The sequence below is a fragment of the Crocodylus porosus genome, unplaced genomic scaffold, assembly GCF_001723895.1.
Source record: "Crocodylus porosus isolate Cpor-Errol unplaced genomic scaffold, CroPor_comp1, whole genome shotgun sequence".
In the NCBI taxonomy this organism is placed as follows: Eukaryota; Metazoa; Chordata; order Crocodylia; family Crocodylidae; genus Crocodylus; species Crocodylus porosus.
The window spans coordinates 105,142,221-105,158,396 of record NW_017728931.1 but is presented as its reverse complement, the minus strand read 5'-3'; the positions used below and the strand labels follow the sequence as shown (position 1 = coordinate 105,158,396).

General features: G+C 42.6%; 1 protein-coding gene across 1 annotated transcript in view; it reads left to right on the top strand.

Annotated features, from left to right (window-relative positions):
• Positions 1 to 6: 6 nt before the first annotated feature.
• Positions 7 to 16,176, top strand: part of WASL (Wiskott-Aldrich syndrome like) — a 75,441-nt gene continuing 59,271 nt past the window's right edge. The window contains exon 1 of the mRNA XM_019543453.1: positions 7 to 203. Within this exon, the coding sequence (XP_019398998.1) occupies positions 93 to 203 (111 nt within the window). The 5' untranslated portion in view covers positions 7 to 92. The remainder of the gene's footprint in view (positions 204 to 16,176) is intronic.

Genomic DNA, 16,176 nt, shown 5'->3' with positions numbered 1-16,176 from the left:
GGCCCGGGCTGCGCCACGATGCGGCTGCCCTGAGGCGGTGGGGAGCGGACGCGGCGGAGCAGCAGCGCCCGGTTTCGGCCCCGGCCCCGGCCATGAGCAGCACGCAGCAGCCGCAGCAGCGGCGGGTCACCAACGTGGGCTCCATGCTGCTCACGTCGCAGGAGAACGACACCCTCTTCGCCTACCTCGGCAAGAAATGCGTGGTGAGCCCCGGCCCAAGTGGGGGGGTGGGGACCGCCGGCCCAGGCCCCGGCCGAGGCCCAGCGGCCTGGATGCTCGGCCCGGCCCGGCCCGGCCCGGCCCGGCCTGGAATGAATGGGCCGGGCAGCTCCTCAGGCCGCTGTGCGGGTGCTCTCTGGGCAGGCTTGCAGGGTGGGCACGTCTGTGGAGCCTGGGAGTGGGGAGCTGCTCAGCCCCTCTTGTTTTAGCCGAGCTCCTTGTCTGTGCCACCAGCCTGCACATCCCCAAACACACTCGCATACATGCATGCACATTCCCCCCAGCATACACACACACACGCACGTGTGGATGTGCGTGTGCGTATGCACACCCCGGTACACACGCATGCACCCCCCCAGCACAACACACACATGCATGCATGCCCCCAACACACATGCCCCTCTGTGAAATGTGCAGCTTGCCCAGGGCTTCCCTGAGTGAGGGGCTCCTGGCATTTACCCCGGGGAGCCATAGAGCCATTGCAACACCCAGTGGAAAAGTTGAATCACTTCACAAAGTTGAAGAAGTGGGAGCCAAGGACACCTGCTCTGCCGCACCTTGGGTTGGGGATGGGCTAAGCTCCTCTCCGGGCTAAGCCTGTTCCAGGTTTCGCTTGTCTTTCCCTGACCTGAGTTTCATGTCCACCAGGACAATTGATTTGCGCTGCCTGATGCTGAAAGCTTCCTGCTGCCCTTGTCCCTGCTGGAAACATGGACACAGTGAAAACAATACTTAAAAGTTTTTAACAGGCTTGGCTCTAAGTAGGACAATGGATTTCTGGTTTCCTAAGTGGCATCTTGTACTGTAGTATCAGAGAGTGAACTGCCTTAGGCTTTCAGAAAGGGGGTGGGGGAAAGATGGCTCTTTGCGTCTTTGCCAGCCAGACCTCAGATCTATGGAAAGCTTCATGGCGCTTGAATTTTTTGAAAGCTCCTTGGAATCAGCCCCCATCAATATTGGTTAAAAGCCTTTCTTTTAAGAAGGCTGGAGTGCAGTGCATTGATCCGGTGGTGTGTTTCCTGTGTCAGGTGCCCAGAATATGGATAACAAGCATCATATTTTTTTATAATATTGTATGTGCATTTTGCTAACAGTGGTGGCATGGATTACTTAAATTGTAACTATTACCTGTAAATGTCATGCTATGATAAGAAGTTGTCCTGTTTACTTAGTCAGCTGACGTGACATCTCTGACCAAACTCATTATTTTAGGTTGTAAGGGAAGTATGTGATATTTGCTATCAGGAAGATTATATGACATACTTCAAAGCAGTTATTGAGATGTTTAAAAAATGTGAGCTGTAAAAAATGTATGGGAAGAGAGAAGAACTTTTATCGTAAAATTTTTAAAAGGTTGGCTTAGTTATTCAAACAGTTTCAACTTGCAATATAGTAAACTGTGCCTATGCATATTTAACTAAGAATTTTTAAAGTAAGATTTAATCCAGCCAATGAATTAATAAAGAGCTGTCCAAATAGTAGATGTGGCCCACAAGGAGTTAATCTTTGGTCCTCAGTTGCCCCTTGACTGCTGTTCCCTTCATCGCTCTGGCTACTGCAGCCAGGGTCTCAGGGCTTCCTCCCCTGCCACCCCTGCTACTGCTTGGCTTTCACTTCCTGGCCATGGGGCAGGGCAGGGAGATACAGTCTGTGGTACTGCAGTGAGGGAACTCAGACCAGGAGTTGGGGGGCAGGGGTTGGGGAGTAGGGGATGAGGCACTTGCTCACGCATGAATGGAGCAGAGTAGGGGGCGGGGGTCCTGTCTACATGGTGCCAGGGTAGGTGAAGTAGGGCCCTGGCCCCTGCAGTGGGCAGCCCCCAGCCACTGTGTAGTTGGACAGCGCTGAATTAATGTACTCATTGTTATTTTACAAAACATTTTTTTAAAAAGCATATTGTTTAATTTTTTTTTAATTTCACTTCTTCATAATGCTTTCTCTCTCCTTGTCCTACAATACCTCAAAACACAAGTTAATAAAACAAAACTTCTGAGGTCAGCACCGCTTGTGTTTTACTGAAATGTAAATGGGCTTTTAAGATATCAGCACAAACAGTAGCTCTTCTGCATTGACATGGTGGTAGTGACCTTAAGAACATTGGATTCATTCCAGGTTTACTTGATGATGTATATTTGTGGCTCTAAATCTTTTTTCTTTTTTTTTTCTTCTAATTGAAATCAAACATGCTAACTACAACATACTCCAACCTAAAATTAGAGTCATGTCAATTATATAGGATGGGGACTGTGTCACTAGTCTAGAAATCTCAATAGGCAGACAAGTCTCCAAACATCTCAGAAATGCTAACTAGGATTATTATGACCATTCAGTAATCCATAGCGGTCATTCTTAATGCTGCCTTTCCATGCATCATCCTCATAAATTGCCTTTATGTCCATCCCTGAGAGATGTCCCATAAAGGCTAAGGTACTGGTGGGAGTTTTGACATTTAAGGCTTAACTGTACTCACAAAGTATGTAAAAATGTATGCAAAGCTGATGAGAGCTTTATTGACTGTAATGTTAATATTCCTGACTCTTGGTAATAATACTCCTTATGTTTTCATTAGTAGATAGTCATGGTTTCAGGGAAGTAAAATATTTCTCATTATATTAACTTCATACAAGTTTCTATCATTTGGATTTACACTGGGTTGACTATAACTTGTGTTGGGATTCAGGTCAAGGTTTGAAGGGACAAAAGTTACTGTAGGCTGAGTTTTGACTGTTTAGCTTACTGACTGTACTCTATAAGTTAACAGAGTTTTAGGCTTTTACCTGTTACTTGGACTTGTGTTTGCATAGCAAATAAATCAAATTAGGAGGTAGTACTAGGAGGTACTGGGTATATTATTCACATGGTATATCACAATATAAGTACGTTTTATTTTTGTAACCAACGTAGTTCTTTTGAGGATGGTATGGTGTTATGTGGTGGATAGACATTGATAAGCCCAGCCTTTCTCATTGAGGCTTCAATTTTGGAGGTTTCTGTGGGCTCTAGGTGCCTTCGGTAGGTAAAATGTGCCCTTTGCTGACATCTCAAATAAAAAAGGGATGCTTTTGTCTTCTAGTTTAGACTGTTGCATATAATGTTCTTTTAATGGAGTTACCCTTTAAGATTATTTGGGTGTTTCAGCTGGTACAGAATGTTGTTGCCTGCTTTCTTACTAAGAAAGTGCAATATCATGTGCAAGATGGCTTTAATGGCTTTTTCTTTGCTTCTAGAGTCAATTCAGGGCACTAAAATAGATTTGGTTTCATCTCTGTTGTTAATACAACTTTCTTCTTGATCCTGCTTATGTGCCACAATAATTTTATGATCAAATTGAGATTTTTTTTCTGAGTTCTCAATATTATTTCATTAAAATGAATTCATGTTCCTGTTAAAAAATACACATAGGTTTTCATAGATGTTAGGGCTGGAAGGGACCTCGAAGATCAAGTCCAGCCCCTAGGGGCAGGAAGTCAGCTAGGGTCAAAGGATCTCAGAAAGGTAAGCATCCAAACATTTTTTGAATGAGTTCAGAGTAGGTGCCTGCACCACTTCTGGAGGGAGTCCATTCCAGGTCTTGGGGGTTGGACCATAAAGAAATTTTTTCTTATGTCCATCCTAATGTCTTGTAGGAGTTTATGACCATTGGTCCTTGTTTTTCCCTGGGGCGCTCTGGTGAACAGATGTTCTCCCAGGTCCTGATGCATACCCCTTATGTACTTATAAGCAGCCACCAGGTCCCCCAGAGCCTGCGCTTTTCCAGGCTGTAGAGTCCCATGGCTCTCAGCCTCTCTTCATAAGGCCTATTCTCTTGCCCTCTGATCGTGTGTGGCTCTCCTCTGGACTCTCTCACATTACCAGCTATGTAACTTCAATATGTATTTATCACTTAGTCCAGGGGTCAGCAGTGTTTTTCAGCAGCGGGCCAGAATGACCCAGCTCACATCTGAGGTGGGATGGCATTAGGACCTCACTGTTCCCATCACTTCACCCTGCTGTGTGATGGAAGAATACAGAATTGACATCTGACTGGAGGCAGCATGGACACGGGCTCTCCCTCTTGATCCTCGCCACCAAAACCCTTACTATCTGGTTGCAGCATGGTGCAGACAGAGCGCCCCATCCACCCTCACCCGCTGCCAAAATCTTGGCTCCACAGGGCTTTAGGTTGTCAACCCCGAGTTACTGTCTTACTAAAATTTCCACTTGCAGCTTATTTTTGTTGATTAGGGGGTTTTTTTCTTTCCATTTCTGAGTAAGCTACTATTATGTTCTTTATTTGCATATTATATCTGAACGCTCTGATGAATTCCTATTCAGGGCTTTTGGTATACATTCCCTTTGCTGAGTATAGGATATCCACAGTTGGGATTGATAGAAGAAGATAGTGGAGATTTTAAGTCATGAGAAGGAGAGACTTTTGGGAGACTAGCCATAAACAGTGTTCTTAAAATTGAGTGCACTTTCTGTAAATGGTGTCAAAGTTTCACAGAAAGTAGAAACAAGTCTTATAGTTTAGAAGGGGCCTGAGTACTGAATCCTTTTTTTTGCTATCCTGTAGATACAGTTCTTGAGGCATTCCACAAAGGATGATAAATAGCAAGCCAATTCTTCATGTTTTTTTGTCTTTGTAAGTGAAGATGTCCAGTTCTGGTGGTGCCAGTACCTGTTCACTAACCTGGATCCTCCATTGTCACCCAGGAAGCTTTCTCTGGAGTACTGTGGATGCGAGAGTGTCCAGTAGGGTGAATGTGTTCAAAAAGTTGAACCGCCACTGTTCAGGGATGATCTAGGCATTGAACTAGATGACCTCTGCAAGTCCCTTCCAGCCTTTTTTCTCTGATTCTGTGATTAAGCCATCAGTTATTTCAGGTATGATATGGTTTTGAAAGTAACTTGATGTTTTTTGGTGTGAATAAACAGGGACAAGGGGCCAGATCCAAATTGTTCTTGTAGGCATCTCCAATGAGGCTTTTCAGTGTCTAAAAATTAAGCACCTTGCTCAGAAGTATGATCCAAATAGTGCTAGACACATAGGATCCATGTATAGTCTCAATGTAGAGAGTGAGGCACAGAGTAAGACGATGCCTGTGGTCAGTAAATAGGATATGCTAGGCATAGGAGTGTGTCTCAACTTCTTAAAGTACAAGTTGCTGATTTGGGTTGCCCCTGAGGCACCTGTATCTTCTTGGTTGTTTAGAGATCAGAGGAAATGTACCTGCCTGTGCTACATATGAACTGACAGCGCCATTCAGTTCAGTACAGACACAGCATTGCAGGAGTATGGTCCTGGGTTCAGCTGCATGCCAACCCCCCATGCACCAGCCTGATCTGGGAATACATGATTGGGAAGGGGAGCTCCACATGGGTCCAGAAATTTGGTGGCTGTGTGGGGGAGCAAAGGCTGTAGTAATTGCTCCCAGAACTGTAGCAATTAATACTGCTACCACTTTCCCCCGACTTTCCCCTCCAACAAAATTTCCAGTGTCATGGGGATCTCTTTTCCTCACATATATTAGGCGCTTCAGTTTTACCCAGATGCTTTTGGGGGTAGGGTAGAAAGGTGCAGCTTATACATGTGAAAATATGGTTGTTTTCTTTAGTCTATCCAGCTACAAAGCACTTGAGTCTACAAGAAAGAACTTGCTGCTGCAATAGACTTCTGCAGTTCTCCCGTTCTTAGACTGAACTAAATACACGTTCGTTTATCATATCTTGTATATTAAACCAACTGCTTAGCACCTTTGGTTCTTTCCCTCAAGAATCTCTGATCCAACAGCCTTCTTAAAAGGAGCGTACTGAATGATTTTTAAAAAGGATGGTTTATGCCAGTATTTATTTTTATTACCATATTGCCACAGAGTCTCAGTCAAGTACTAGGACCCTGAGCTTCTGTACAACCATGGTACACCTCATCTGGATGTAAGCTGGTCAGGCTGCTGCTGTATTTGCATCCTACCCTGCTGTGCTCATATGCTCTTAAGATTGTTCAGAGTAGTCTTTAATAAAAGTTCTTTTCCTGGCTTTTCTGGTGCGTATGGACAGCCCAGAAGAAAATGGAAACTATAGCACAACTGCAGTTGGCCCCAAGGACTGGTCTCCAGACCTCCCCCCAGTGGTTTGCATGCCATTCTCCAGAGTCCCAATTTTATGGGCACTATGGGTTTACTGTTCTTGTGCTCAGGGCTAAATAGTAGTTGAAGCAAACAGGTATAGGTTTTGTAAAGCTCCATAAATCAATGGCTGTATAGCTAAGGGAAGAAATGTGCTGCCTTAGACAAAATAATGTATGTCTACATTTACTTCCTTTTGTTTTACCACTCCTGAGTGTCCAATTAGCTTAAGACAAGGCTGTCTAACTACAGAGGGCTTGGAGGTCCCGTGCTGTGCCATGTCTTGTCCCCCCGCCACACACTTCTGCAGTGCTACTGTCCTGCACCATGCCATCTGCACCATGCTGCCTGTCCCCTTCTCCTCAACCTACACCATGCCACATGACCCCCACTGCACTGCACCACACAGCATGGCCCCCCTTGCCACACCAGCATGGCACAGGGTCCTCAGGGTCCCCCAGGTCCTCTGGCAAGGGCTCCTTAGCTCTGCTCTACCCCACACAGGGGCAGAAGCAGGCAGCAGAAGGAGAGAAGGGGAGCCTAGAGACTAGTGGCAGCAGGTGGACAGTGACAGAGGGAGTAGTGGCCAGACTTGGTAGATCAGGGCTGGATGCAGCCTGTGGACCACCAGTTGGACAGCCCTGGCTTAAGTTAAAGTCCTGTGGAGTGAGCAACTCATGTTTTATATTTTTAATTATGAAGGCTCCCTCTTTCCTCCAAGTTGACTATTTTTCACCTTTGTTTGTCCAGCCATTGGGAACAGTCTCCTGTGCTATGAAAATATGCTTTTTTTTTGTTTGTTCTTGCTCTAAGGCAAACTGCTGAGAGTACAATGATCTAAAAAGGTTGAAAACTCCTGCTGTAAGACCCAAAAGCTTATCATTACTACCGTTCACACCTGCTTGCTTGTTCCGTTTCTGGGAAGTTCTAGTGCTTCAAACTTTAGACCCTTGTAGGAAGTTAGAGAAAAACCGATTTCCCCAAATTTCAGTCAGCTCATTGTTCTGTCTTGACTAGGTCTGTTTATTAATTGATAGCCCTTACCAAATCTTTAAAACTCAGGTTTATAGCTGCCACTCCCCTGCTCTTTAGTATGAGGAACGTGAAATGCTAGATAGTAAGACACGTGTTAAACACGCAAATACAGGCATTGTATAAATCATACTGGATTTCGTAAGTTTATGTATAGTGTAGGCAGTCTGCCCTACAGAGGTTTATAATCTGAGTATAAAGGAGACTGCAGACAGCTATGGAGGGAGGAGTACAGGGAAAACAAAGGCAATATTGACCAGTATGAGAGACAAGGGTGTCTGTACACCAGCATCCTGTCGTCAAGTTTTTGTAGGCATCGGGGCAAAGGAGAAGAATGAGGTACAAAGCAAAAAAAATAACACTTGCCTCCCACCCTTTTTTTTAAAAGGATTTTTATTTAATTTTTTTTTAAGTACCTTCTTTTAAATTCTTTGAAGTTAGCACCTATATTAATGTCTGAAGTTAAATATTATTTCAATAAGTTGGAATATGTCAATGAGTTTTCTCAGATTTAAGATTGAAAGGGTACTGCTTTCTAATCTGAGGGGGAAATCTTGGTTTTTTTCAGAAGACATATCCAATTCATGTGTGTCAGTGTCACACTGCTGTATTACATATTTGCATTTTCAGTCTTTTTAATGGAGCAAATGCTGACACGACATTTTTTTCAAAATGTGTGGACTTTCAATTTCTGCTGTTAAATAGAGCTGGCAACTCCAGGTTTAAGCCCTCCTTGAATGAATATTTATAAAGAGGAGAAAAGTTCTATTAGGAGAGCTGGAGAGAGACTTCACCTTGAAGTAGCCAGTAGTCTAATTGTCAGGTTGTTCCCCTGGGATATGGCAGACACAGGTTTAAATTTCTGCTCTGAATCAGGCGGGTCAGGAGCTTGAATGTGAGTCTTCGCCTCCCAGGTGAGTGCCTTGGCTGTTTTGGGGTAGCTTTTCTTTTTTCTGTGTTTTTCCTCGAGAAACCTGACTGGACACTAGAAACGTATTTGAAATCTCTTAAGTTTTGTTGACTAAGGAGATAGTTTCCTAGTCATGTCTGTTGTATAGAAAACTTTTGCCCAGTAATTTTGGTTTCAAGTTAACAAGTGTAAAGAGACTATTTTCTTCATTTTAACTAATTCATTGAAAGAGGTAGGAGCTTACAAAGTAGTTAAGCTTTTTTTCTTTGTCTTTTTATCTGTGAATAAAAAAGTTAGGAGAGGATGAGATCCATTTACTCTAAAATTTGGAGTTCATGGGGGTGGATTTGCAGAGATTTGGGTTCTAAACATGTATGTGAGTACCTAATGAGATTTTTTTCAAAGGCATGTAAGCAGTTAGGTGTTGATCTCTCTCTTATTGATATCAGTGGGATTTTTCAAAAACGTGTCTCTCCAGACACCTAAATACCATTGCAAATCTGCTCTGTTGTGCTCAGTAACAATCAATCAGTTAACCACCCGGGGATATTTTCTTTTCCTTAGTTTTAACAGGTCAGTTTTAAATGAAAAAGTAATTGCTTTTTTTCTGTTTTTAATAAATTGAACACATTTATTATAGCATGTTTATATTTTATCTAACCATTTTTGGTTGCTTTCATTGAATTATAATTTTTATCCAGATGCAGCTTCATAATTAAAAAAAAAAGTGTAAATGCATAATTCCCCATTCTCTAATCTAGTAAATTAAACGAATTAAAAATCTGTATAAATGTTTAAAGTACATAATCTTACTGATTATCCCAAATTTGGTGATTTTTGCTAAAGACTTGTACTTGATTGCAGATCAGCATCCTTTAATGACTATGAGAGAACTTTTCTTTACAAAAGTAAAAAGTACAAATGCAAAATATGACTAAAATGACTACTTAAATCAAGGCTTGCTGTTTGCTGATGAAATCATGTTTTAAAATTGGTGATTCAAATCACTTAGGTTTAAATCAGCCTAACCTGATGCTTTGCCGATGCTTATGATGAACTTCTCCAAACTATAAGCATGAGAGAAAACACAAAGGTACTTCGAAATTTAACTGAAGATTGATAATATGGGCTGATCAGAGGAAGAAGTCTTTCAGTAGTGAATAAGATGATGGGGATGGGTCTTGTTTTGTTGGGGGCGGTTTCAAGAGAAGTCAAGCCTCTTATGTCTGCTGTGATAGGAAAGGGGGAGTTGCTAGAGAACTGCAGAGAGAGGGATGGGATGCTCTTATGTTTGGTGTGATGGGTAAGGGGGAGTTGCTGGAGAAATACAGAGAGGGATGAGGTGGCTTAAGTGATAAATTAGAAAATTGTTTTTCACAGCAGCACCTTACTGGATGGACATAAGATTATGTCTGTTAAGGCCATGGGAAAAGGATGTTGTAATATTTGAGGTATTATACAGTGAAAGCCTACATGCGAATTTTAGGTATGTGGGTGGATCAGCAAGGCTCCATCTTGGAGCTGTTATCCAGAAAGAATCTACAAGACTCACGTAGTCTAGTTCTCATACCTAGAGAGACAAATGAGTAAAAGTCACAGGCAAGTAGGGTTGTCCACATAAGAAAGGAGTAGGAGTTAGTGGGTGAAAGGTTAGGAGTCTCTTACCTATAGAAAGCTTGATCTTAAGACCAGATGTAGCTGAGACAGGTTGTAACTTGAACAGGAGGGGATAGGTCTGAAATAGATGTAGGTATGTTTTTATTCAGTATCGAATAAAGTGTAGAGAGGAGAAGGGGATTACAGATAGACAGTCTAGCATGCTGGTGGTAAGAGGAATGAGAAGATCCTCAAAAGAGTCTAGATGCATGCTCATTGGGAGCCTAACTAGATCCTGCAGTGGTGTCTTATGCAGGATCATGTTTTAGGTGCCCTTCTTTGTACCTGTACGTGTCTGATTTCCCTGAACAAGTGCCTCCCTTTTTGAGAGATCACTTGCCACCAATAATGGGACTTTTGGTGACAGCAGCAGGTGCCCCAGTAGTGTGTGGGTGTGTCTGTGAGGGACTCTGCAGGGTCAGTGTGTGTTGGGGCTCTGGCCTCAGTCAGGGTGCTAGGGCTGGGTTTCCTGTGGCAAGGAAGAATGCAAGGCTGTAATATAGTTTCATCTCTTCATGTGGGAATTAAAGGACCTATTTCTGCAGCCCCTTCTGTTGTTTAGGTAGAGCATGAAACCTCCTGTTTAAAAGCTTCCCCTCATGAGATATGAATGTAATCTTGAAAAAATTTGAGAATCATGCTGTCACTGCTGCAAGGAGCTGGGGCAGAGCTATGATCTGCTTGTGTGCTGCTGCCGGAAGTGCACAGGCTACAAATCGCAGCCCTGTCCTGGCTCTGGAGCAAGCTGTCCCCATTACAAGATCCCAGCAGCTCTGGAGCAGCCCCCTGCCCTGTTTGGCTGCCTGCACTGCTTGTGCAGCTGTGGCTGGTCTCCATGGCAACCCCAGCCTTGAGCTTTCTGGGGCTGGGGTCTCCATGGAGACCAGCCCCTCCATGTAGGCAGGGGCTGCTGGGAAATGGAGTCCAGCTGCTGGCCAGATCCGTCACTTTGCCCACCCCTGCCCTAGAGGCATATCTGGTAGAGTGTATTTTTTTTACTCAGGATTTCAGAAGTGAAAGCAGGAGCTCCAGCCTAGGGGCAGCACTCTGTTCCGAGAGGGAGTGTCAGATGTTACTGCCACGAGCCACCTACTCTTCCCTGGCCCTACCACTGCCATAGTTTTACATGGTACATGAAAATCCAAACCCTGAATTTGGCAGCAGTTTCAGGGCTAGGGAAGGGTCTCTTAGCAGCGACACCTGCTACCTCCTCTGACAGCAGCATCCTGCCTCAACTCTATTCCATGGGGCTGGAACTTCCTCAGCTCCCTGTCCCAGTCTTGACTCCAGCACCTTCCTTTACTGAGCAGTCAAGACTTTCATGCCACACACTTGACATTTTTAGATTTAAAACCAGCTCCTTCCACTAATTCAGGATGTTAAGATTTCTAAAAAGCAAATAAAACCTTTCTGTGGGTGGATACCGAGTAGTAATATGTTAAAGGGTCAATACTGGAAGATGTAGCTTCAGCTACTTTTCTAGCTAAGATTTGAAACCACAGAGTTGTTTGGTATTCTTTGTTAGTGTACTTTAAGTTATTTCCTGCTTGTGTATTCACATGACTTCTGCCTCCAAGAGCATAACTAAGATGTAGTCACCCTTTGTATGTGGACATTTTTCCTTTACTCTTCCTCAAATCCAGCCAAAGCAAACAGAGACATCACTTGGTTTATGACACTGAATATGCACAAAGACATCCAAGGAGCCTTCTCGCTATCAAACCTGACTTGGCTTTTGTGGTTAATCAAAAAAGGGGAAGAAAGCTCTGCACATCCTGTAGTGGTGTGGGTTTTTACAGAAATACTGCTAATTAGTTTCTTCTTTTTTTTTTTTTTTTTTTTTTTAAAGAAAGAGACAGGTTCTGAAACTCCTACTCCTCTCCCCCCCCCCCCCCCCGCCAAAAATCACCCCCCACACACACTTGGACTTGTCACATTTCCTCCAGGCTGTCTGAGACCACCTACAAAAGTACATCCTGGCCACTTTCTCTTGTTCAGCTTGCACTAAATCCTAGATATGAGGCAGTGTAGTAGTTACATGGCCCTGAGCACGTGCTCCAGCTCTCTTGTACGTGCTACTTGCTAAATGCTTGGAAATTGTTAGGGCTTGCTTTCCTCATTTCTGGGTTTGGTGAGTGCCATATGGGAGTGAATAGGTTAGGGCATGCTTCTCAGCATGTCACAGGTTCACTGTTAAATTTAGTCAGGAATTAGAAGTGTATCTCTTTAGTCAATTAGTCTGAATTTTGGGACTGTAGTATTGAGAGGATCAACTTACAAAATTTAAGTCTACTTCTCTACTACTAAGTTTCCCTTTTTTTTCCGAATAAAGGTTTTAGCTTTCCAGTAAAAATGGAATGTGACTTGAGGTTTGACTTCCTTTAGGCAGTGATGGGCTTTGGACTTGCAGCTTTGGACGTTACAGCCCACTATTCATCACTTTGTGTTGAGATCTGTATTTTCCTATAAACCTGAATTGCAGTTTGAACTGTACATTAAGTTCACCTGGTTTGTGACCAAGCTGATAGCAAATGCAACAAATCAGTTCTTTAATTTAAAAGTAGTGTGTGAAATGTTTAATTCTAAACTAAAGTAATTAGGATCAGTATATTTTATTAAGCCAGCAAGGGCCACTACTGTACACTTGTACAAATAGCATGGCAGCAATTATATCATTTACACAAGTAATGCCACTAATATTCCTTTCAGAAAGACTCCACTTATGTAACAAAATGGGGGACCAGTAAAGGACTTTTTACAACATGCTGCTGTGTGCTAGCTAGTAATGACCATTGGATGCTGTAGCATCACTGTCAGTAAATCAAGAAAAGTTTGCCATACTTGCACAAGCATAACCTGGAAATAGAAGTACCATATTTTCTTGCATAAAACACACATTTTTCCCAATAATCAGCTCCCAGAAATTGGGATGTGCATTTTAAGTAAAGATACAGTAATAGCTTCTTCTGTACAAACCTGTGTTGGGGGGAAGAGAAAGTACAGGCAACCCTTGCCATTCACAGGGGATATGTTCTTGTGATCCCTGGGAATGGCAAAATCCGTGAATAAGGACGCAGTGCCCCTGGCAGCTGGGGCAGGGTGGGGGCATGGCTCTGGTGTGAGTGTGGCAGTGATGGCGGCAGCAAGCACGGAGCTCCTGAGGAGCTCCTGTAAGTATATAAAATATATATAAAATGTGGGTTTAGCATTCGTGAATATTTGAAACCACGAATAGTGAGACTTTCCTGTAATGTTGTAGGTGAGGGGCTTCCTAGCTTCTGGCTGTAGATACTTTTCCTGTCCCCCAGCAGAGGCTTCTGCTGTAGAAGGCTGGCTCTGCTGAATTTGTAAAGAGAGCTGAGGCAGAGGTTTCTGCTGAATCAACTGAGTGGGCACTTAGCTAATTCTGCAGGTGCTGCTGGCTAGGGTCATGCCCTGAGCTGATCTGACAGGCACTTCTGCGTGCCCACCCATCTCAGCTCAAGAAGAAAACAGGTTGAACTGTTTGACTCAACCAGTAGCACCTATGGTGAGCTGCAACTAGGGTGTTAATAGAACAGCCATGGGTTCTTCCTCCTTCCTTCCTCAACAACACCCCTCTTCCCCAGCCATTGGAGCTAACTGTGTTTTCCTTGGGGAAATTTCATACTTACCAGTATTTTGAAGGAAGGATCTTTTACTCTTCATTCTTCATTCTGCCTTCAAAACCAAAGTGTGCATCTTATTTGGAGATGTGTTTTATGCAAGAAAATACAGTGTGGCAATTATTTCTAACAATTTTTATATTCAGAATTGTGACCTTTGCAAATTAATCTGTAAATCAGTAAAAATGTATATTGTTTTCTTATTTCATTCTGATTTGATCAAAGGAAAGCATAAAAGCATAGTAATCCTTAGCAGTTGCTCTTGTGAGGCTGTAGAAATGAAGGCACAATATTGCCACTCAGTTTTGAATCAACATGTAGGATTTGCCTAGTATTGTTTTATTAACTAAGAGTAGCAAGGTGTAAATGAGTCGACTGTTAATACTGTAAATGGGTTTTTGAAAAATAGTAGTTGTATTTTATGGTCTGAGTTTTTCTTTCCTATATTAAAAGTGGTTTTAAAACCAAAGTTAAGGCATTGTATTATGGATTCTAAATTCTAAATGAGAGCTTTTTTTGTATTCATAATCTACATAGAAGAACTGGTTTATTTCTGTTGAGCTTTACATGCCCCGTACAAACTTAAACCATTGGTTTTTTTTTATCTAGTTGTAATCCTCAGAGTTTCTTGCAGAATAGATCATAATATAAGGTCGGCCAATGTTAACCTTATGTATTTTATCTTAACGTAACTGAAGAATTGTTACTTCCTAGGGAGCTGATTTACATAATGCTGTAAATGTTAGTGAAGATGAGTACTAAAACACTACCAATGTAGTTAAATGTCCTCGTGTTGCTGCCTGGGCACCCTTAGTTCTGTTACACTGCACATTTGAATGCTTGTCTTGGCAACTTGGATATTCTTCGAGTAGCTTTTTATGCAACAGCAAAATATTTAACAGTTACTAAAATTAGGGCAGATTCTTAACTTAGAATTTAAAACTTAATTAGTTGAATAGTGTTTAGATTTGCTAACTGTATTTCAGGATAGAAATAGATTCTGTTGACTTGCTATTATGTGGTATACTATATTTATGCTCATTGATTTTTTTTTTCCAAGCAGAAATTTTAAAGTATTTTAGTACATGTATGATGCCCACATAGAAATTATTTTGGAGCTTGAAAAACAGATTTATTTCCCATCACAGGTTTATTAGTTTGTTATTACAGAACAGGTCACTAGTACCGAGTTGCTAATATAGTTACTTGCAAAGAAAACTATAGCTGCTTGCATATATGTAAGGTAAGCAGACAGTACCATGTAATCTTCATAATGAGAAAGAACATGCGATGCTGCTGGGTGACGGGTACTGTGGGCAGGAGGAGAAACGTGTCAAACTGCCGTCTTTCTTAGTGAATGTACCAGATAGATTAAAAAAAATATAAACTACAAGTCAGTAAACTGTCCTTGTAATCTTTATTTCTTGTAGATTTCACCATTGTTTAAATATTTATAGGCTTAATTATGAACTCCTGTGTAGTTATAATAGTGGGACTAAGAGTGATTATGAGGGAAGAAATTAAGGTGCAGGAAGAAGTTGGGAGGTGGGGAGAAGCTTTCCCATGCATCACTGCAGCCAGTAGAGTGCACGGAATGGATGGCAGGCAAAAATAATTAAACTTTCATCATACCTGCATTTTTAATCTTGACTTCTCTTCATCATATTCTAACTTAAGTTTCACATTAATCCAATTTTTCAGTATTCTAAGCTCAACTGCTTTGCTTTCATCTTATTCACCTGTTTTACTTCAATCTTTGGAACAAAACAAGGGTGTGGTTATTTGACTGATAATAAGCAATCTAGCTGGTCACAGTAAATAAAAGCCCACTGCGTCTAGAGCATTGATACTTGCAGCACATTTTAAGTGAAAAGGCATAAAATCACTCTTTTCTGAAAACTTGAGGTTTGTACAAGAACAGATGCAAACTGAGAACTTTAGTTATTTGCTACTTTAAAGCAGTAGTGCTCAACTTTTTTGTCCCACGAGTCAGATGAGTGACATGAGGTTGGTCTATGGGCTGGATCAGGCTGTTGGACCCAGCACCACCATCTTCCTGCCCCATATTGTGAGATTGGGCCCCAGGACCCTGGCAATGCCCACTCCCAACCCTGTACCTCAGAAGTGGGCCCCAAGAGCCTGGCACTGCTGACATATGCCAGGATTGGGCCTTTGTGTTAGTCCCATCTAGCTTTATGTGCTGGAGTCAAGTGTCTGATCCAGTGTGGAGGGCCAAGACCTCCCCATGGGTCTGATAATTTGGCAGCATGAGAGTGGTGCCAGGTTTCCCCCATTGCCAAAATCCAGACCTGTGGAGACCCCCATGGGCTGAATAACATGGTGCCACAGGTTGGGCATCCTTGCTTTAAATCAGTAGTGCTTACTATATTTGTATGAATTGCACGTGAACAATAAGCATTTTAAATGGGTTTAGAGTCTGGACACTGTATTGTCCAAGGTATTCTTAGTCAGGATTATTTATAATTAGGGCCTGGTTTAAATTGCTGGCACAGGTCGCAGTATAGCGACTCCTTAATCTTGGTGTTTCCCTCCATTCTCCCCACCACTGATTGGTGGAAGGGCCCCAATCAGCCTTGCCACTTGGTCC